Raw genomic sequence first — 23324 nt, forward strand, 5'->3', positions numbered from 1 at the left:
TTATTTTTTTAAATTTTCATGTTAAGGGCAGAAGAAGGCCACAAAAACGCTGACGTGCTGATTCTTGAGGATTTTGAGCACACAAACGTGGTTAAATATCACATTAACTCTGTCTTGTCTCCCCTCCGTGTCCTCTGCAGGTTAACGGACCTGTCCGGGTTCCTCACAGACGGTCCAGTAAACTACAAGTACAAGACCAAGTGCACCTGGTTGATAGAAGGATAGTGAGTAACGTTTTTATCCAACCACGTGTCATCAAAATGTCACCTGCCCTCTGCAGGATGTTCACGATCTCCTAGGAAATATTAAAGGACAGCCGTGGCTCAGTGACATATTTATACAATATTAAATAAAGTCACGCTAGTTGTATTCATGAGTGGCATTAGATGGTCTCGCAAGTCAAATTGAAGTTGTTTCATTTTACATGAAGTTTATTGGCGTGCTCATGACCAAGAGAGAAATATGAGGGATGTTAAGAGAGTCGTTGGCGGTTAGACCCCCGTTGTGATGTCATCATGTTTAAAGGGTCGGAGGCAGCGCTTTGTACAGGCACAAATAAAACGTCATTTTTCATGGAACATTGAACAGGAAAAAAAAAAATAATAATTCAGCACTTCCCACATGAGCAAGCTGGAAGGAAAAACTTTCTTTTACTGGAGGAAAAACATTTTACAGTGGAAAGGAAAAACTCCCTTTTAACAGGAGGAAAAACCTTCTACAGTGGAAAGGAAAAAAAACTTCCTTTAAACAGGAGGAAAAACCTTTTACAGTGGAAAGGAAAAACTCCCTTTTAACAGGGGGAAAACCCTTTTACAGTGGAAAGGAAAAACTCCCTTTTAACGGGTGGAAAAACCTTTTACAGTGGAAATGAAAAACTCCCTTTTAACGGGTGGAAAAACCTTTTACAGTGGAAAGGAAAAACTCGAGGGAAAAAAAAGATTTGATTTGTGCAAAACACAAAACCAGGACACTCAATAATAGTGTGCATGTAAACAACTGCAGGAGACTCCTATTTATAAAAGGACACACTTCAATAGAGCAAAAAGCTTTTCTGAAGGTGCACGAGTCCCTGAGGTGTCAATTTCTGATCTTACCCGGAGACTTCATAAACAGCGGCGACACCTTTTGAGGAGCCAGAATCACACGAGACATATAAGGTAATATATATTCATCAAGTGCGTCTTTGTCCTGTCCCCATCTGTTCCCTCCTGTCGCAGCCCCAACGCAGCGCTCCGGCTGCGCTTCAATCACTTCGCCACCGAGTGCAGCTGGGACCACATGTACGTCTACGACGGAGACTCCATTTATGCCCCTTTGATTGCCGTCTTCAGGTGAGCGCCTGCTTCTCACGAACGGAGGGGAAAACAAAAAAATATGGAAACGACTCGGGTAGCCTTTTTTGACCCACCGCTTCAAAGAAAATAAAACATTATTGCAGTCAAATGGCTCGAGCCAAGCAATGGGCCTTGTAATTACCGTCGGACCACAATACGGCGATAATAGGAGGACAAATACTGCAAATTACTCACTTTATCCCTGAATGGCACTTCTTTTTTTTCCGTGTGGGTGGTGTTTTTTCATCTCACACAAATTCATTAAAAACAGTAATACCACAATAAATTGACCAACCTCCCACTGCCTCTAATCCTCTGAAGCTTATCTCCCTTTAAGAGTTTACTTGCTCCGATGAAAAGAGACAATTTGGACTTTTCCAAGAAAAAACAAAATCGGCCGTTTGAGTTGTGAGCAGCATTAAGTAAAGCCTCCGTTCTTCACGTGTAAATAAGAGTATAAGCACCTCGGTCCCGCCGCGCCATTAATCACGTTAAAACACACCCTCCGGTGTCATATTGCGATTATACGACAAGTTACCAACTAAATAAAACACATAATCAAAATGTTTTCAATTATTTTGTTCACGCGATCTACGTTTCCACGGCAACACGCGGGTTACGACTAAGAAACTGGAAAACAATCACTCTTATGTCACGTACGCAAATGTTCTCTACTCCGGGAAGTAGGCCGACCCTTAGCAACGACCCTAGCAACAGAGAGGATTTCTAGTCTGAAACTGAATAAATACAACACGTAGAAACACTAAACTGCTCAGCTAGCTCAGTCTGGTTGGAACAAAGATATCTGATGAACAAAGATATTGATGGGAGATTTTAGAACTGTTTCATGTGTTTATAAAAAAAACAATCCAGCTAGCCGTCGCTAGGATTTTCAGTGCGTGACTATCCGTGGTGTTATGATACGGGTGCTCGTAGCGACCAAAAGAGACCCGAATTCACATTTAATAGGCCTATAACCAGTAAAAACAGCATTATATTGTTATATCTCGTGTAATATTGCTTAAATAAAAGCTGCAGCAGCTCTGAAACTGAAGAACATCATCAAACAAATGCAATCTTGTTTCAGGCTAATCACTGTCATATTTCTAGTGGAGTTTTTTTTCAGACCGGCGTCCATAAAGTACCAGAGCGTCTCGTAAAACCTTTTATTATGATTACTTTTTCTTTTTTTTTTTTTTTTGGTAGGGAGGGAGGAGGACTGTCTGTCTTCATTCTCTTTTTCTTTTCTCCTTTTTTTTTTTTTTTTTTTTTTTTGTGGTGTTGTGTCTCAGTGGACTCGTGGTGCCGGAGAGCCGAGGCAACGAGACGGTCCCGGAGGTCGTGACGACGTCCGGCTACGCTCTGCTTCACTTCTTCAGCGACGCCGCGTACAACCTGACGGGCTTCAGCGTCGCCTACTCGTACGTCCCTTCACCTGCTCACATCTCCACAGATCAATACTCGTTTATCCTGACGAGCAATCAAATTCATTCTGTTACACCTCAATGATGTCACCGCCTGTCACTCACACACACACACACACACACACACACACACACACACACACACACACACACACACACACACACACACACACACAGTGCTTTGTGTCCGTAGTGACGGCCATGATGGAAAAATTATACAAAAAAAGCTACGTGGCAGGTTGGACACATGGGAGGACAGTCGGCGTACAGTCACACAGCCTCAAGGCTCTCCGCACACACACACACACACACACACACACACACACACACACACACACACACACACACACACACACACACACATGCAGTGAGAGGAGATAAAGGTTGTCATGACGACCCTCTTGTCACAGTAGCAGACCGGCTTTCTGTATTAACAAAAAGATGATTTTTTTTTTTTCTGCCTCTGGCTCCTTGACTTTCAATCTTTCTATCTCTTTTTACCATCTGATGTTTTGGAAGATTTTGTCTTTCAAAGCTTTTTTATTTTTTATGTGTAATATCATTTTTTTTTAAAATTTAAAACGCTCCTCACAGCCTCTTGCGACCGGTTTTCCGTCCTCGTTTGTGTCGTTTTTTTCCCTTTTCAAAGCTTGTATCTATAATTTATCTCTTTTAAAATGAGGTCTATCTTGCTCCATCTCTCATAATTAGTTTGCTTCGGAGGCTTTTATCCGAGGCCACTTACGATAAGTGCCTTCGGGCTTGATTGGAACGAGAGGTGGACGTCTTCAAAAAAAAGAAAAAAAAACAACATTGGAAGTGTGCGAACCCTCTTGAACAAAAACGCTGTGTTGGATGCAGCTGCTCGTTGTGTTTCCTGTTTTTTATGCGCGGGACAGAAGACGAACACGGCGGCACTGAAGCGTGAAAGAAAACTATTTGCGACACTCGTAGGCATGATGCTGGAAGGATTTAATAAATTACCAATGTTTGAATACCCCGAAGAAAACGGCATGGCTTGAAATGTTGGTAATTTATTAAATTATTCTTCCATCGTAGCTATGACTGCGTGACTATATTTCTCTTTGTTTTGTATGCAACAGCATCGTGGGTTCGATCCTTCTTTGCTGCATTTTTATTGATTAATAAAGAATAATCCATATATGTTAAAATGCATCACAATGTGTTAAACGTACCTTTACAGAAAGAGTTATTCCTCCTCAACTGTGAGTTTGCGACATTAAGACATAAAGACATGGTTTGAGGTAAAAAAAAAAAAAAGTACTTCTGTCGTTTATATCGTACGACCACTAGAGGGCGCTTAACTCTAAAACGTAACTCTGGGTCCTAAAAAGACTTACGGGGACGTTTTTTGAAGGAGGACAGTCTCTATTTTTAAAACCAAATCTAAATCTTTGGAGCTTTAATTAATTTTTTGCATATTTATTTAAAAATATCATCTTTATGCCACTATGGATGTCAATCATGTTGTACATTTTATATATAATACGCGAGAGAAGCCTTTGTGGTCGTCTCGACAGATTTCATGAGGCCTCCAGTCTCATTTGAAGGCTGTGAGCTTTATCTAAAAATAGTACCAGTCCCAGCGAAGTTTCCTCTCCCGTGGACGTGTCCAACCTCCAAGACTTTGCTTCCCTTTTCCCCTCGCAGGATAAACTCGTGTCCCAACAACTGCTCGGGCCACGGCCGATGCGGCACGGCCAACTCGGCGGCGGGTCGCGTGTACTGCGAGTGCGAGGAGTATTGGAAAGGGGAGGCCTGCGACATCCCGTACTGCAGAGGCAACTGTGGCAGCCCGGGTCACGGCTACTGCGACCTGACCGGGGAGAAGCTCTGCGTCTGCAACGACAGCTGGCAAGGTAAGAAGCCGCATCGGTGAGGATTTCACGGAGGAGTCTTTGGCCTCCCCGCGGTGCAGCCGGAAAGACGAGACGAGGCTCACCGGGCTTCGTGGAGAGAAGAGATGAGAGGAAGGTTTTAAAGAGCTCAGTTATTCATTCATCGTGTGTTCACGGAGCATCTTGAACATAAACGTATGCAGGTGGAGGCGAAAACTGGGCTAAAGTTTTGGTGACTGATTATTCATCATATAAAGAGCCAACGTATGATAAAAAAAAGAAAAAAAAAAAAGACTCGCGGTCACAACTAACGAGGTCAATGCAACTTCTATCTAGTCTCAAAACAAAGACCACATTTCCCACGATGCCCGTCACCAGGATCGCTTTGATGTTTTCTGTTTTTTTCATTATTAACGTGAAAAGGGAATGAAAAGTGTGTGTGTGTGTGTGTGTGGGGGGGGGGCACTCTCCTGTTTACAACCAACAAAATGTTGCCTGGTTTAATATTATTATTATAAACCAGTTGATCCGGTTTTGTTTTTAGTTTTTTATGTTTTAGTCATCAGCACTCAACAACTTTTTGCGATTGTGGAGCTGATTTTTTTTTGGTAATTTTCTCATGTTAAAGTAGTTTTTTTTTTTGTATCCTTTATTACAGTTTCTATTTTAGAAGCAATAATCACAGATTCATTTCCAAACCATTTATATCAGTATTATGTCGTTCGGTAGATGAAATTTGGGTGTAATTAAATCAGTACAAACTGTGTCTGTGCTTCAGATACAGTATTAGTTTTACATAATAATGATAATAATATTAATAATGATAATATTTCTGAACTCACTGTGTAGTTTGTTTTGATGGTGCAGCGCTGCCCTCTCCTGGATCGATGATGTAAGCACAAAGAGAAGCAGTGTGATCAGAAAAAAAAGCCAATTTCTTCCCTTTAAACATCTTTTTTTTTTGTTCTTAAAATTTCCAGTTATTATATAATTATAGTTAAACTATAATAAAGGAAGAAGTATCAGGAAAAACATCATCATCAACAAAAATTCTGTAAAAATAAAATTTTTTTTAGGGAATTTCCTTCAAATTCTATATTCAGATGATCATATTTCTCCCAACAAATTGATTTGATAAGAAGAAATATGAAAGTCTGCGGGTGAATTATTCTGCAAACTCACATTCAGCAGTCGCGTTCACGTTTCTTCATCTTTTTTTTTTTTTTTTCCTTTTAATTTGTGAGGATTTCATGCAGAAATGTGGTTTTCATGAAGAAATTACTTTTACAGCCGCCTGGTCTAAAGACTTCAATTTGATATTATTATATAATCTGAGCGTCTAAAATGATTTAACCTCGTATTATTTAAATGTCAGGAGTGACCAATCGTTCATTAAAAAAACAAGCTGAGGCTGAAGGCGTAGGGACATGTGTCTGGTCTCAGAGGAGCCATCTGATACACAAACAGTGGCTTTGATAAAAAAAAAAAAAAAAGGTACAGGTCGCCATAGCAACTGCCAGCAAAAATAAAATATGTTTTTGTGTTAATGAAAAGAGCATGTTGTGCCGTTCGTCTGCAGGAAGAACGGCTGCATCTGAATGCAGTTTGCATTCGTGATCGAGCGTTTCTCATTCGTTTCCTTCTTCTCTCCAAACGACTCCTTATTTCATCAGACAAAAAAACAAAAACAAACCCCCGATGCTTTTATTCTCCGTGCGGGCCGCAAATCTGTTGTCTGATGATCTCTTAATATAAAACACATTAATGTGCTTTTTAAAGTCAAATGAGTGACTTGTCGATAGATTTTCAAGGTTAACGGTTTTTCATCTGTCAGCAGCACCGCTGATGAGTTCAGAGGAGATCGATTCTCTTTGTTTTACCGACTCCTCTTTTCTATCAGGCCGGACAAAATCCAATATCTTTCTGTTTTTAACTGCATATCTCAATATTTACAGTGCAAAAATGTTGATGGGTGCTTTTACAATACATTTAAACAATAATGTATTTGATAAATAATCCTCAGTAATGTCGATATTATGACTAAGTGAGTGAAGGCAAATAATACAATAGAACAATCTGGTAAGTTTTAAAAATGACATTATTTTACTGTAATGTTGCCTTGAAACAGTAAAAAAAAAACTACACAAATAATATCACAATATCCATAAAATGATATCCACGCTTACGTTTCAATATCAATATATTACCCTGGTCTACTTTTCAGTGTCAGTTTCTTTTTCATGACATCAAACTTGTCCAAAATATAACTTAAATTCAGCTTTTATAATGATGTCGACATTTCTCGTCACTTTTAATGTCACCTTTCATGTCGTTATATATAATTGTGAAGTTCTGAAAATATATGGTTTCTATGTTGATAAACAAGTGGCAAATATTAGAGGAAAATGTGAATATCATATATTAAAATACGTAACTTATTTTTTGGCCACTGTTGAGTGTAATATGTACATTTTGTTTGTAAAACAGCAACAACAAATTCCTCCTGATAACAGGTGCAGTTTGTGTTCTCAAGTCATATATATGGTGCAATGTTTTGATACTACCAGTAGGGGGTGCCAGAACTTGCAGAAAAATGTATAAGAACTTCAAATTTGACAGTGATGAGAATTTTGTGTGTGTGTGTGTGTGTGTGTGTGTGTGTGTGTGTGTGTGTGTGTGCGTGCGCGCGCCTCAGGTCCAGACTGCTCTCTCTCCGTCCCGTCCACCGAGGCCTTCTGGGTTCTGCCCAGCGTCAAACCGTCCGCTCAGTCTCTGGGTCGGGCGTCCCACCGGGCCCTTGTGCATTCTGGGTTGATGTGGGTGGTGGGAGGCTACTCCTTCAACTACTCCAACTACCACATGGTGCTGAAGTAAGCGGCCTCCGATCTGACTCGCCTCTGTGTGTGTGTGTGTGTGTGTGCGTGTGTGTGTGTGTGTGTGTGTGTGTGTGTGTGTGTGTGTTGTAGCTCTAAGTCGTTGCTCCTCTCTCTCTCTGTGCAGCTACAACCTGGAGACCAGCACCTGGGACGTGGTGCCGGTCAGCAGCGGTCCTCTCTACAGATACGGACACTCGCTGGCTCTCCACCAGGTAACGCGGCTGAAACACACATTTCAGAGTTTCTAATTCGACGGCAAACAAAGACACTGAAGCTGCAAACATTCCTATTTAATCCCCGTTTCTCCAAGATGTTTGAGCTTTGATATGATTTCTTCTTCAGTATCTGGAAGTCAAACAGCTCTCAGATTCACGTAGTTATCTGTGAAATGTCAAATCCATTATTTTTTCTTTTTTCTTTTTATCCGCTGGAGTTCAGTTCAGCACAGAAGTGTGTGTGTGTGTGTGTGTGTGTGTGTGTGTGGCTCATAGAGTTCATGTAGAAATGGATGCAGTCTCCGGGTCAATACAGAAGTACTTTTAAAGTGAAATACCGCTGAGGGCCACTAGGGGCTGGCTCCAAACAAATTTAAATAAAAAAACTCTTCTTCCAATAGACTCCCATTCAGATTTATCTTCTTCTCTAATTAGATCTTCAGGACATATTTTGCAAGTGAACAGATCAGATTTTGTGTGTCCAGACATCAGCGACCTATCTGCATGCGTTGCTACGGCAACGAAGGAATCACGTTTCAAATCGGCTCCGAATGCAGTTTGGATCCAGATTTCAACAGAGAAAGTGTGTTTTTACCTGTTCAGACTTTCAAAACTCCAATCTGGATGCACGAGTCTGCAGCCTGGACGTGCAGAAAAATTAAAAGTCATTATGATTTCAAATTAATTTTGTAGAGCAGATCATGCTGTTATGCATCAGAGATGGATGTCTGTAATTACTTTGTGATTATTGATTACATTTTGTCCGTGCAGAGTTTTTGCACCTTAAATTGAACGTATTTCACAGTTTCATTTTTTACACGGTACTTATCACCTCCGCGTCTCTCAGCTGCCTTTCGGTATTTGACAGATATCCAGTCGGGATTCGGCGATCCGACGGTTTGTTGGCTAATAAGTTGGTTCATATTGATTATCCTCCTGTAACAAATTAGAAAACCAAAGATTTTCTCGCCGCGGCTTCTCGAATTAAACGGCAGACTGCTTCCTGACTGATTTGCCGCCTTTGAAAAATTAGCGAATTAAACAAAAACCTCCTGCTGTGTAAACTGTGATAAGCTTCACACATTAAATAGACAATTAATTGGAAAAAAAAAAAATAAGCCACCAATGGAGAGATTATGAAAGGATGACGATGATCTGTAGACAGCAGGAACTCTACGCAGGACTTTAACTTTAAAACCTCCTCGTTACACCGAACGGGGACGAAGGGAAATACTTTGCTGCATCAGCAAAAGTTTCTCCTGAGGACAAAGCCGATGTTGTATTTTTTTACTAAATACCGATTCTTGACCTTTGACCCTTTCAAAAACCAGCAGTAGTTATAAAAACAGGTTTAAACGGATGACTGGATACCTTCTGAAAATGTTTTTGCTGACCTCCGGTGGTGGTTTAGCTTCTTTTCCTTGAGGTGCATTCTGGGACACTATGACATCACCGTTACAGGTTTTTCTCTCTCGCGCAGGACGACATCTACATGTTCGGCGGGAAGCTGGAAGCCGGATCGACCAACGTCACGGACGAGATGTGGGTGTTCAACGTGCCGCGGCGCACCTGGTCGCCGCGGAAACCGTCGCCGCCGCCTCCTCACGCCCTGGAGGGGCACACGGCCCACGTGGTGGAGCTGGCCGACGGAGAGCCGGCGATGCTGATCTTCTTCGGCTACTCGCCGATCTACAGCTACGTCAACAAAGTGCAGGAGTACAACATCGGTGAGTGCACGTCGCTGACTCGGCACAACATCGATTCTTCTTCTATGGTGATTGTTTTAATTGCTTTTTTTGTTGTTGTTGTTATTGACGGGAGTCAGACACAGAGACTCTTCGGACTTCTGACATCTTCCGGAGAAGCAGGTTCAGTCGGGGCATAACTCATGTTTTTAAAAGAAGTTCGGTTTTGGTTCAAAGTCAGGTTTGATAATAAGTAATATACAACAACAATATTTAAAATATTGGACAGCTGGAAAAAGATGTTAACAAATTTAGTTTTCAATTTAAGATTTTGAAACAAGTTGGACAAGTTTCATGTGTTAAACACACAGTAGAGTCGACTGTAATCACCACACATGAAAACAACTCCAGCAAACAATTTGACCCTTTAGATGCAGGAAATTAAGTTCAATGGATTTGGAGAAATCAAATCACCAAATCCAAAATATTTTGGAGCAGGAAGTGACCATATTTGGACTGACTAATAAGAAGGAGTGACTTTAGCTAACAACACCGAGATAACTGATGGACACATTTTATTCACTTTGGATTTGATGAGAGAAGTTGAATGGGAGTCTATGGAGCCGGAGGCTTTTTGGAGCCGACCTCTAGTGGCACTCGCTGGTATTGCAGCGGCAGCTACAAACACTATATTCAGTCTGTGGAATTACTTCAGCATTTTACCCCCTTTTTTTTGTTGTTTACATCCTTTTGGGCTCGAGTTATTTACATTTTTTTTTCGTTCTCAGTTCGGATGCTTTTGACAATCGCTTGCTTCCAACTTTCATGACCACATTTGATGTTTCCACCTCACCATGCATAAATCATGAAGCGATGCTTTTCTCCACTTCCTACGCTTGTGGCTGTAAAGGTGTAAATCCCGGTTCAGCCAGTAGATGGCGGCGTTGCAGTGTTTCTAAATCAGAGGCGGACGTTTGATTGGAAGAGGAAAAACACATTCACACGCCTTTCTCCACCCGACGCACAACACACACACACACACACACGCGCACACACACACACACACACACACACACACACACACACACACACACACACACACACACACACACACACACACACACCCCGACCGAGAGCAGTCATTAAGAGGAAGAGGCAGCCGGGCCAGAGTGTCTCGGAGAGGACTGTGATTAATGAATCCACTGCACACCTCCCTGTCATCCTCTTTTTTTCACATCCCTCCTCTTCCTCCCTCTGTCTTTTTTCTCCCCTTTTCATCCACCGGCCTCTTGTCCTCGCTCCCTCTTCATCTCCTCACCTTTTTCTCCTCCTCCTCCTCCTCCCTTCATCCTTCCATCACTTTCATCTTCAGCCACCTCCGTCTCCGCCCCTCTCCCTCCGTTCCTCTCGCTCTGACAATGTCACGGCGCCGGGCATCATTAGGCTTCGAGAGGGAGTCGGTGCCACCTGGAAATGAACAGAGGTGGAGTAGAAGCTGAGGTGTAAAATATGAGGTAAAAGGATTTAATGACCGCTCGGAGAGGCAGGTTCATTGCAATTAGCTGCCGGAGATGAGATAAGAGTTGACCTTCTTCCTCCTCGTCATCTTCGCCCATCTTTTCTAGCGCTGTTTCTCTTGTTCTTTCTCGGTGCTTGTCGGCTCCTGACTTCCTTTTTTCTTGCTCCTTTCCTGTTTAATACGATTAAATGATTCTTTTATTGGAAGGGTGATTTCATCAGAAAAGACAAACCAGATGAATGTATAAGTTAGAGGCTGATTTTGAGCTTAATTTAGATTTAGTTGCTGAGTGGGACATTTTACAGTGACAGCTTCGTACCAGAGACTCTACTTTCTAAATGACCTCCAACACGTCTTCTCTGCACTGCAGCTGGTCATCAGTGGAAACCCAGATACAAGAGATAAAGTAACAGCCGAGAGGAGAAAGATTATGAGCAGCTGTTGTCGTTTATTCTGCTGCCAGATCTGATGAAGCTCTTTTATTGGAGGAGAAAGAAACACTGGACATTTAAGAAGCGTTACAGAATCACTGTTCTTCTGTTTGTGGTGAATTTCAGCCAGTTTATCATCAATAAGACTGAAATTGGTTCAACTGTGCCAGTGTCTGCTTCTTTCTTTGTTTCTTTCTTTGTTTTCATCTTTGTTTCAGATTTATTAGCTGACAAATTGAGGCAGGTGTGACTTTTTTTAATTTTTATGTGACTCAGCATCATTTTAAGGACGACGACAGACATCAGTTCTGAGGGATGTTTAATGGAGTTTAAAGGTGCTGCTGTACGGCAGCATAATAATTTAAATTGTAAGATCACGGTGATCTCCAGTCTGACTCATTTGAATTTTTTTACTATTCATTTTTATTCAGGGGTTTGAAGGTATTACAGGTTAAATTATAGAGATCATCAGCCAGGCGTGTATTCAGACGCAGATTTTCGATGAAGACTCAATTTGAGAGGAAATATAAAATTTCTGGTTCCTTTCGTGTTCCTGATCCAGACGACGGCACGTTTTTTTCAGGCTTTTGAAGGTCCTCCTCTTTTATTTGTTCTCCTGTGTCGTTCGGATGATGTAATCCCAGCCTGTTTCTAATAACATCTTCTATGCAGCTGAATTAATCTGTATTCATCGCAGTACTTTAATAACGGGACACTTTGAAATCCACTAAACTCCCATTTTCTCCGTCCTCTGGTTCTGTTCGTCTCTCTCTCTCTCTCTCTCCCGGCTCCGTCCCAGGATTAAAAGTGCTTCTTGGCACCAAAGTGCAAAACCAAACCTGCCAAATCATCAAAACCATTTCAGGAGATCAACTCTGCTCCGTCTGCGGGAGTATTTGATGAACTCCACCTCTGTTTCTCTCTGCTGGTGTCTGCAGGGTCCAACTCGTGGCAGGTGGTGTCGGCGGGCGGCGCCGTGGTCCAGGGAGGCTACGGCCACAGCAGCGTGTACGACGAGGCCAGCGGCTGCGTGTTCGTCCACGGAGGCTACAAGTCGCTGAGCAACAACAAGTACGGCCTGGTGGACCACCTGTACCGCTACCACGTGCACACCAGAACATGGTGAGACCGCCACGCCTCAAACCTTTTGGTGCATTTACAGGTTACGGTACAAAGCGAAGCCAAAACCCGTCACGCACGAGGTCCGATAAGCAGAGTGCATCCTGGACAGTTTCCACTTGATGGAAATCCAAATCTAGCCGACGATGGGCCAAAAATAACAAACAACCTCTTCTGTAAACAGTTTTTTTTTTAGCTCATTTTACTTTGTCACATTTCCTGAAAGTAAGATTTGGTCACCTCTTTAGAGCTGCAGGTCTTTTCCTTTTTCTTTTTTAACCCCTGTCTAACAGCTCAAGTTATTAGTCACTCATCCGTGAGCTCATTAAAATATTATTTCTGCCCTGTTGCTTTCTAGACATTATTTAAATATGTTTTTCAGCCCATAAAAGACCAATTTGGAAAAGTTTAATTGTTATTTTACAGATTTTGGACACTTTAACATCTGCCACACCGTAACGCACCAGTAACGACATCCTTAAGGGATAAAGAATAAGCATGCAAATTTTGATCTTGAATCATTTCAATTAATTGTTTAATTATACTAAAGTAAATATGTGAATGCAAAAGTTCAGATGAACCTGTAGTTATAAAAAATAATGGCGATAATAGCAACAGTAACTTTTAACAGATGATATTTAAACTTTTTGAGGGATAGTTTTCTCCAACTAATAAAAAATAAATAAATTGATGCTTCAAACTTTAAAAAAAATACTAACTATGATGCATTTTTAGTTCAGATCTGTGTGAGAATCATCGTGTTTCTGTCAGAAAGAGGCGAGAAGAAGGATCTGGCAGGAGGTTTGACTCCAGGTGATCTCCGGGCAGATGGTTGGGTGAAAGAGGACGCTCCTCCTGAAATCCCCCCCCCCCCCCCCCCATTCACTTAGTATACGTTCACATGTGCATACGCCACCACATGGTCTCACGCACCGGGCCGCCGGGCGTCTCTCACTTTCCAGCTGGAATCTGTTGGCCGGAGTCACTTAAGCTCTCGAACGTCTGAACTTCCCGGACCGAAACATTTCTGAGCGTTCCAGTTTCTCCGTGAGAGCTCCTTCCCAAAGCACACAGCATCTCTGCCGCGTCGGCAGAAAGCTCCTGACATCTTTATAGCGTGTTGGAGGTTTCCAAGATCTGCATATATACCTTTGGCTTTAAAACAACGCTGACCAGTTTATATGAAGGAGGAAGACTCCAGGACAGGAAGTTGATTCCAGTTAATGGTGTCAGAATGAATCGGCTCCGTTTGGACGATCGGCACAAAATAAACTGAAGCTGCAGGTTTCGGCATGTTTTTATTTTTTGTTTTTAAGGACTGCGAGACATCGGAGAGTCTCCGGTGGAAAAGTTCATGGAGAAGCCCGCAGATAGTCACCGCAGTTGCTCTCCGCTATGCCACCTTTGACCTCAGAGAGGTCGCACGCAGCAGCAGACCGGGACCTCCAACTTCGTGTGTGTGTGTGTGTGTGTGTGTGTGTGTGTGTGTGTGTGTCCTATGAAAGAACAGTTGGTATGAAGGGCAGTCACCACAGGCCGGGACACACACACACACACACACACACACACACACACACACACACACACACACAGACAGACACATCTGACAAATTAACACTGTCTTAATATCCCTCATGCTGCTGACTTACACTTTTTTCTGTGTGTGCGTGTGCATGTGCGCACGTGTGTGTGTGTGTGTGCGTGTGTGCGTGTGTGTGTGTGTGTGTGTGTGTGTGCTGTGTGTGTGTGTGTGCGTGTGTGTGTGCGTGTGTGTGTGTGTGTGTGTGTGTGTGCGTGTGTGTGTGCGTGTGCGTGTGTGTGTGTGTGTGTGTGCAGGCTGATCCTCGGGGAGAGCGGCTCGGCGCGGTACCTCCACTCCGCGGTGCTGTTGAGCGGCACGATGCTGGTTTTTGGGGGAAACACTCACAACGACACGTCTCTGAGCAACGGAGCCAAGTGTTTCTCTGCCGACTTCCTGGCATACGATATCGGTAGGAATGAGTTTTAAACACACACACACACACACACACACACACACACACACACACACACACACACACACACACACACACATAAAGGCTGCTATGGTGCTCAGCAGGTACGTTGGTCCAACTTTAACTGCAGATACCAGACATGTTTATTTTAATTTTAAAATCTACTGACACTAACTGTGCTCAGAAAAGGCTCGACAGCACCAACTCACACCAGTAACTTCATGTATTTATCATGTTTAAGGAGTGTCAATCATTGCGTGCCACTATGGCAACTATTTTAAAATGAAAGACTACATTTATGAATCACTCAGTAATCCTTCCCTCTCGACCTCGTTCACCGCCCGGATCTACCTGCCTGAGGCTAACGTTAGCATTATGCTACCTTTACTGCCACCTGGTTGTAATGTGTTACTCTCGTCACAAGGTGGCGGTAATGCGCCTAAAAGCTGTTTGCCAGCTGCCGTTAAATAACGTACCGAGAAGAAGAAGAACACATTAAGGCGGATCCGGAGCTTTGCAGGTAAAGACGTCCCGGTGAGAAACACGCAAAGACGATTAAAAACCGAATAGTTCAGAGCGAATTTCATATCGTAGTTTTAGCTCGAAATGCCGCGAGCACGAATCTCAGCATCTGGAGTGCTTAAACTCTTCCTTAATCATCCACTTCGTTTGTTCAGTTGGAAAGAATACATTTTTTTTTTAGCATTATTTGTTTTTTTTACTGTCTTTGTCACTGATAAAAAACAACAACATATCTCCTATGTACCGCTTTACATCAAACCGTCCTGAGTTTTGATTGGCTGCTGCGGGTTCTTCTCTCTCCGGGTGTTCCTGCTGATCTTGCGATCACCTCGTCGGCCTCCCGTCCTGACAGCCGATCCCCTTTAAGAAGAACCGCACTATATCTGATGAATGAGTCGGGTTTTCTTATGTTCTTAGCATCATATAATATTATATTTACCATAAAACATATTGTATTTTCATGTTTTTTTTTTAACCGCAGCAGCATTTAAAGAAACAGACTTGATAGGAAATACTGCATGAAAGAGGAAGCGAGAAACGGAAAACATCAACAACAAAAAGAGGTTTAGAGACAGAAGAGACGAAGAGAGGAGCAGGAGTGCGTCGGGGATGCGGACCCGGCAGTATAGGTCGAGAGAGCGGATGATTAAAGATCCCATTACAGGCTACCCGGTCGCATCGTAGACCAGATGGCACGGGGAGGTTTTCCAGCCCCTGACGGGGACAGAGGAAGAAGAAGAAGAAGAAGAAAACGAGGGATTACAGCAACTCTTCACAGGAGGGAAACAACGGGGAGGGATGAGGAAGGGTGTTTGCTCACGGAGAAATGGTTGTGTTCGTGGGACTTGAAGGAGAAACGTGGAGAGAGGAGGAAGTGGTGGCGGAGCTGCTGGCGTGTCCTCGACATGTCGGGAGTCGTGCAGTTAATCGTGTCATAACCGGATATCGAGGTGGCCGATGCAATTAGTTGATTAATCCAACTGAGATTTTAAAACTAAATTTGATTGTCAGTTATTTATCAAATGATCCCGTGATAGTTCACCAGATGTGAGCATTTTGTTGATTCTCTTAGTTTTCATAGAATTCTTTTTTGGATTATTTAATTTTAGACGAGTTAAATCTGGTTTTAAAATTATATTCAGCATTATAGTTAGCTGTAGTTCAGGTCCAGTTACGTCTGCTGGCCATGTTCACACCTGGTAGTAACATGGATCTTGGATGATCACCTACTCAACTGACATCCTCTGAATAATCAACAGAAATTATATCCAACATAATAAAATATCCCGCGTGATTCTTATAGGAAGGATTTACTGCAAACTCAGCTGAATTAAAAACAACCGGCCGTCGACCTGATGACACCAAACCGAACTCTCGTTTTAGCTTTATTTAAAAAAATTCAAGTTGTCTTCTGTTCTAGAATTTCTGAATTTCTGCCCCGGCCCTCTCGCACAGTTCATTGATCCACCGCGGCGCAGGGCCAGACCCAATCAAGCCCGAGTGATCAGACATCTACAAATGTGAAATGTGTCACACATTTGATTAGAAATGAGGCCAGAGTGAGCAAAGATGTCTCATTTTTGTTCAACACCTTTTGTTCATCGCACAGTTCATTAATCCGCGGCGCAGGGCCAGACCCTCTCAAACCCGCAGGAATAATTCAATAATCTGAGGCGGAAACTTGAGTGTTCAGACATTTTACAAACGTGAAATGTGTCATAAATTGAATTAAAATTAGGCCAGAGTGAGCAAACGTGTTGCTTTGACTCCTGTCCTCGCATTTCCCTACGTGTTTATTTACTCGTTTATTTACGTGATGTGTTTATTTGCATACAGAACGAGGTGGTCACTGGAGACGCCCGGTGATTTTCGGAGGTGAATTGACGTACTTAGAGCCGTCCACTCGCGATCGGATCACCCCGGACGCACGTAAACTCCCGGCGTGAACAGTTAACGCGTCTAATAACCGAGATCGAAGTGGCCTGCTGGAAATTGCATCGTGACGGGGGAGGGGGGGGGGAGGGGGGGCACTATCAGGCAGGATATTGACGAGATAAAGCGGTGAATCACATGAAATAAGGGAGCGGAGGAAAGGTAGCGGTAGAGAAATAAAGACTAAATGAAGGAGGGATTTAGGGAGAGAAAGAAAAACATCTAAAGACAATAAAGGTGTGTCGGGAAGATGCGGATAATAAGCTCGTGAATAAAATCAAAGGATGATGAAGAAGAGCGTCCGACCGAGCTGGAAAAACAAAATGGCTCCGGATGTTTTTACGCTCCGTCGACTCTGCTGTCTTTACAAATATCATAATTTATTCATCATCTGCTCCGACTTTATTGTCCACCAGCCGTCTCTCGCTCACTGACGGACATGGAAAAAACCCAGAGGAGGGACGATGGGAGGTTGTTTGGAAAAGTATTTGTTTATATTGCTTTTTATGTGCGAGTTTCCAAATGAAAATGAACCTTTTGACAATGAAGAAACAGCCGAAACTACGAGTAGAGAAAAACATTGCTGCTGACCGAGCTGCACAAAGACACAAAAATAGGATTTTTTTTTTTGATCTGACTCGATCTTCTCATCTAAAGCGCCTCCAGAAAAAAACATTCTCAAAATGTTCAACAATTTAGTTTTTTTTTTGTTGGTTAGAAGAGAGTTCACGGTAAGAAAATAGTTTTGATTCGACCTCCATCATCATCATCATCATTATAACCGCGTCAAACTCTTCAGTCTCCGATAATAATCTTAATTTATATCCCGGTTTGAGGGTTTTGTCTTGAATATAAACGTATGTTGTTTTGGGTTCTTTTAAGTTAAACGTGGAAATGATGTGATGTTTTTTAATCGTGCTGCTGTTTCAGGCTTGTGCATTTTCCTCGAACATGTTGTACATGATGAGGTTTGCTGTCGATCACCTGATTTCATTCCATTTTAGTCTCAACAACTTAATCTGTCTTGAAAAAGCTGAGCAGCATGTTTGGAGCATTTCGAGATGCATCTAATTCATAATTTTTTTCAGAAAATGGATTAATTGAATTGTCTAAGATGTCAACAACTATCAGTTATCAGAGCGGTCGGCGGTTCATCTCAGATGTGACTCTTTTTTTTTTCTTTCTGTCCTCGCTGTGCTGCAGACGCCTCCTGTAAACCGCAGAGGGATTATGTGGAATTAAAGTCCTCCGCCGGGCCCGGGCGGTGACTGTTTAACACACCGAGGGTTATGATGAGCTTAAGAAAGAGTTTAAACCCGAGCCAAATCAGGAAATATCTCCCAGCTCGCCTTTTTTCCTTTTCACCCTTCTTCTTCTGTTTTTTTTATTCCCCGTTGTGTTCATCGTCTCCTAACTTCAACTCAAATCTGCAATACTTTCAGCTTCAAAGGTACTTTTACCGTTTTCACCTCGTTTTCTTTCTTCCTGACGACACTGAGTAATTTAAGACGGTGATTTATTACCTGATTCCTGCATTTAAAGAATCCAATATACCTTTTTTTTTTTCCCCTGCAGAATTTTCATTAGAGTATTAAACCCGCTTTAATTCTCGTGTCACAACTTTATGAAAGTGTTGCCATATCAAACCTACAGCATGTTTCTGGTGGAGTTGATAAGAACCGCGTTGAAACAGAGGATTACGTGTCGGCGCTTCATTTTTTTTGGCACAAATAGTGACTCTGATCTGCGCCTTAGAAATTAAAATTGTCAGAATTAAAAGTCAAAAAATTGCAAAAGTGCCAACAAATCCAGTTTGTGTCTTGTTTTGTTTAAATGAGTCCTGAAAACGTTGAATCTTACTGGAAGTATTTGGTTCTTCACAAAGATTGAAACTTCTGTAAACTTCAATTCTTCAGTAGCAGAATACAAGAAATATCAGTGTTTAATTTAATCTTTGTACTGTACCCAAATATGAAATATACTTTTCTTGTATTCCATAAAATACTGTTTATAAATATAAGAACCTAAAATCTGCATTGACATTTTTTTTTTTCAACCTTTTCATTTTTAAAGTGTAAATGGTTCAGCAAAAAAAAAAAAAATATATATATATATTTTTCCATTTGTCGTTGCCTCATTAATTCATTGAGACACATTATTATTTATTATTTTATATAGGACTAGTAACTTTTTATTTAATAAATTGGTACATTAACTGTAAATGTAACGTCTCCACATGTATATGATACAAATTAAAAAGCTTTACCGTTATTTATTACATGCTAAATTCTTAGAAGATTACAAATAGAATGGATAAAGGAAATAAATGCAAACAATTATTAATAGCTGTGATAAAAAAAACAAGAAAGTTTTGAGCTGTTAGAAGAAGTTGGTCGAATCTTCCGTTTACCTTGTAGTGTTTAAACATTTTGAACGGAGCATTCATTTCATTAAAAAACACCAACCTGTGCCCTCCGTCTCGTCTCTCAGGGAGATAATGAATTAGTTCCACCTGTGGAAGTCACTTCTCTCCATCCTGCCTCGTCTTCGTTCGGTCCTTCCTCCGCCTCCGTGCTCGCTGCGAGCGGAAGGAGTTTTTTTTCGGAGCGCTAATTTGTTTTTGTTTTGCCGCGCTCACCTTGGAGGAGGCGACATGACGTTATTAGCTTCTCCTGCACTTCTGCTGCCGCGCGGTAGATTCAGGTCGACACGGAAGGCACTTTTCATTTGGATTTAATTCTGCTGCCCCCCCCCACCACTCCCCCCCTCCTCCTCCTCACAACCCACCCTCACACTTCTAATTAGATTTTGGTGTGGGGGGGGGGGGGATGAACTCTGATTAAAAACGCACTCCTCTCCAACTTGACACATCCACGTGGAAATATTCACACACACACACACACACACACACACACACACACACACACACACACACACACACACACACACACACACACACACACACACACACACCTACCTCCCCGTTGAAAGGCCCACGGCAGGCTGGAAGCTTGTTTGGGAAAATGTTGGAAGCCACGATTTATTGGAGGAGCAGACAGTGGCTGCCGTTCAAGATCTTCCTCCTCCTCCTCCTCCCTCCTCCTCCCTTCTCCTCCTCCTCTCTCCTCCCCCCAGCCTTCTTCATCAAGCCCTCCATTAGTGCAGATCAGATCAAACTGTCAATCAGCCCGGCCCGCCTGCCCGCTTCGATCTGGGCTCACGATTTCTCCCTCCGTCCCACCATGCATTATTAACAGATTTTCTCATATCCGGGAAGGAAATTAAAATCCGTGTTGATGTGTGCGTCCGTCCGTGTGTGTGTGTGTGTGTTGCTGATAACTGTCTGTCGAGCCCACAGTCCCTTCCCTGGACAATTTGACATCTTCAATCTCAGGGTGGTCGGTTAAAGTGCGGCCCGGCCAGCTGATGGGATCACAAGTCACCGAAACTGTGATCATTTTTAATTTAGAGGGTTTTTTTAAGTTTGGATCTGTAGCTGAAGACTGGAGGTCAGAAATCTGAAACCTCATCATCACAGCAGTGCTCCTTATTGTCATGAATGAATCATTACAATGCAGCACACGATCTGTTTATGATGTTAGTAACAAAAGCATAAACACTAAATAACGTGCAGTGCATACACTGGATATAAAAGTGTTCGTAGCTTCTGAAAAATGGTTCTGATCCAGAAGTGTCTTCAGCTGCAATACCAGCGAGTGCCACTAGAGGTCGGCTCCAAAAAGCCTCCGGCTCCATAGACTCCCATTCAACTTCTCTCATCAAATCCAAAGTGAATAAAATGTGTCCATCAGTTATCTCGGTGTTGTTAGCTAAAGTCACTCCTTCTTATTAGTTTTCTGGAGGTCCATCTGAAAATAATCCCTCATTCATTAGAAAAGAAGATTCAAGAAGACCTGTTTTTGGGGGCGTGTCTCTTTGATTGACAGGCCTGCGGTGCAGTCAGGTTACAGATATCGGTGGGCGGGACGTCGTATTGTCAGGTTTCCAATCAGCTTCTTGAATCTATCTTCAAAATCTGAGATAATTTTAAATCCTCAGATTCCAAGAAACAAAGCAAACTGCATCCTCAACTGTTCATTACATGATTGATTATGTGTCCAAATACAGAACTTCAGGTGTTATTTTTGTAAAAAGGAAATACTTTTAAAACTAAAAACAACTAATTGTCTCTTAAAAAGAAAGTGGATGTCAGCCTTTGCTCCACATCAGAGATAACTGGGACTCTTTGTCTAATTCCCAGCAGACCTGAAGCTTATTTCAGTGCTCAGAGTGCCAGAAGTTAAAAAAAAAAAAAAAAGTTTCAGCAGGCTTCAGATAGATTTCTGATATTTCCTCGCTGTGCACACCTGCAGCTGAGTGAGGATTACCTGAGCAGAGGTGCCAATTTGATTCAGGTTATATTAAAGTTTAGCTGGCAAAACAGCTGCGCCTGCGAGGAGATCGCAGACTGAACTCCCCAGACTGACGTGAAAATATCTGGTGTTGGCAGCAGATGTGGAACAGCTGATTCAGCCTCGCAAGTCAACTTTTAAAACCCGTGTCTGCTCGTTATCATTCATCGGTTTAATGATGTCATTCTTAAATCAGCCTCTTCATGAGTTGTTTTTGTGATTTGTTGCGATCAAAAAGGATTTTCTCCAAAAATTGTGATGTAATTTAAGGAGTTTTAATTGATTTTGTTCATTTTATTTTACCCCAAAAATTTGCAGGAATTCAAGAAGCTTCAGATGCTGTTTAATAATTCACGTTAATTCAACACAGACCGACTGGACGCACACTAACAAAGTCTAGTAAATGAGGAGTTATGTTTGTTAATGAAGCCACTTTTGATTGAAACTTCGGTGCGATACTTTCAGCGCAGCTTCTGATCCCGAAAATATTGCAGAGTTTAAATAGGAGACTTTTTCTCCCCGAGTTTCGTCTCGCAGGCAGAACTGCTGTCAAAGTTCTGTTTCACCGGTCAGAAGCTACAACGACGGACTCCACCAGTCAGGAACTCGCTGCTCTCGGCGCCGATTGAAACCACACCCCCTTTCCTTCCATCCCATCATCGTGTCCTCTGCCGCGTCCCCTCCCTCTTAAACAAGCGCTCCCCAATTAACAACACCGCTTAACGAGGCCGTTAGCAACCTGCCGTCCGCGACTCCGCCGGCTCCGTTTGTGTTCACGGGAAAAAGGCTCGCACGGCTAAATGGCACATTTACACACACACACACACACACACACACACACACACACACACACACAGACAGTCATTTCCATATTAATATAATGGGAGTGCGAAGCGGTCATTAAAACATCAGAGAGTTGTAAAATCCAAATAGTAGAATACACAGAGCTGAGTGATAACTGGAGGAAGCAGCAGAGGAGGCGGCGGCTTTATGATGATATTTGGTGCTATGAAGTGTTTTATGAAGTCATCTCCCAGATTATCTCCCCGTACCTTCTCCCTATCATCATAATTTGATGTGAAAAGGTTAGGATAATGAGTTCTTTATGAAATTGGGGGAAGGGGTTGAACCGTGGGTCAGCTGTGTCTGCTGGTCCTTTCCTTCTGGTTCTCCTTCTTCCTGCTGGTACTTTCAATGTCATGCAAAAATAAAACTGGAACGATGGAGTGCATTTAATCATGCGGTCAAAGAAGCCACGCAAACATTGTTGTATTTTAAAAGGAGCGTGAACCTGTTTGTGTGTTCGTCCTCAGCCTGTGACGAGTGGAGCGTCCTCGCCCGACCGGCGCTGCACCGCGACGCCAACCGCTTCGGACACGCCGCCGTGGTCAGCAACGGGTGAGTTTCCCAGAGTTCATCACTGCCAGACGGCATCTGGAAAAATACAAATTAAAAATCCACTGATTTTTTTTTTTTGCTGCAGTATTTAAATAATAACACTCAAGGATTTTGATGAAGAAACACTAAAAGTAGCAGGATGAAGTGTGAAAAAGTGTAAATGTACTATGTATACAATTGGGATGTATTTCTTAGTGTACTTATGTTATTTATTAGTGTACTAAGGGTATTTTTTATGTACTAAGGGTATTGATTAGTGTACTATGGGTATTTTTGTGTACTAACTGTACTAAGGGTATTTTTAGTGTACTAAGGCTATTTATTAGTGTACTAAGGATATTATTAGTGTACTAATGGTATTTATTAGTGTACTAAGGGTATTTTTTTTTACTGTATTAAGGGTATTTATTAGTGTACCAATGGTATTTATTAGTGTACTAAGTGTATTATTAGTGTACTAATGGTATTTATTAGTGTACTAAGGGTATTTCTAGTGTATTAAGGGTATTTATTAGTGTACCAATGGTATTTATTAGTGTACTAAGGGTATTATTAGTGTACTAAGGGTATTTTTAGTGTATATAGGGAATTAATTAGTGTATTA

At 42.1% G+C, this 23324-nt stretch overlaps 1 protein-coding gene across 1 annotated transcript in view; it reads left to right on the forward strand.

The window, feature by feature from the left end:
• atrnl1a (attractin-like 1a) overlaps window positions 1-23324 on the forward strand; it is a 197228-nt gene that overhangs the window by 21059 nt on the left and 152845 nt on the right. The window contains 10 exon segments of the mRNA XM_069144142.1: window positions 141-224; window positions 1218-1331; window positions 2627-2755; window positions 4430-4638; window positions 7313-7487; window positions 7618-7705; window positions 9189-9435; window positions 12282-12465; window positions 14299-14453; window positions 22636-22720. Of these exon segments, the coding sequence (XP_069000243.1) occupies window positions 141-224; window positions 1218-1331; window positions 2627-2755; window positions 4430-4638; window positions 7313-7487; window positions 7618-7705; window positions 9189-9435; window positions 12282-12465; window positions 14299-14453; window positions 22636-22720 (1470 nt within the window).

This window comes from Embiotoca jacksoni, unplaced genomic scaffold, assembly GCF_022577435.1.
Source record: "Embiotoca jacksoni isolate LCO1_2020_lvr unplaced genomic scaffold, fEmbJac1.0.p SCAF_12, whole genome shotgun sequence".
NCBI classification, from domain to species: domain Eukaryota; kingdom Metazoa; phylum Chordata; class Actinopteri; family Embiotocidae; genus Embiotoca; species Embiotoca jacksoni.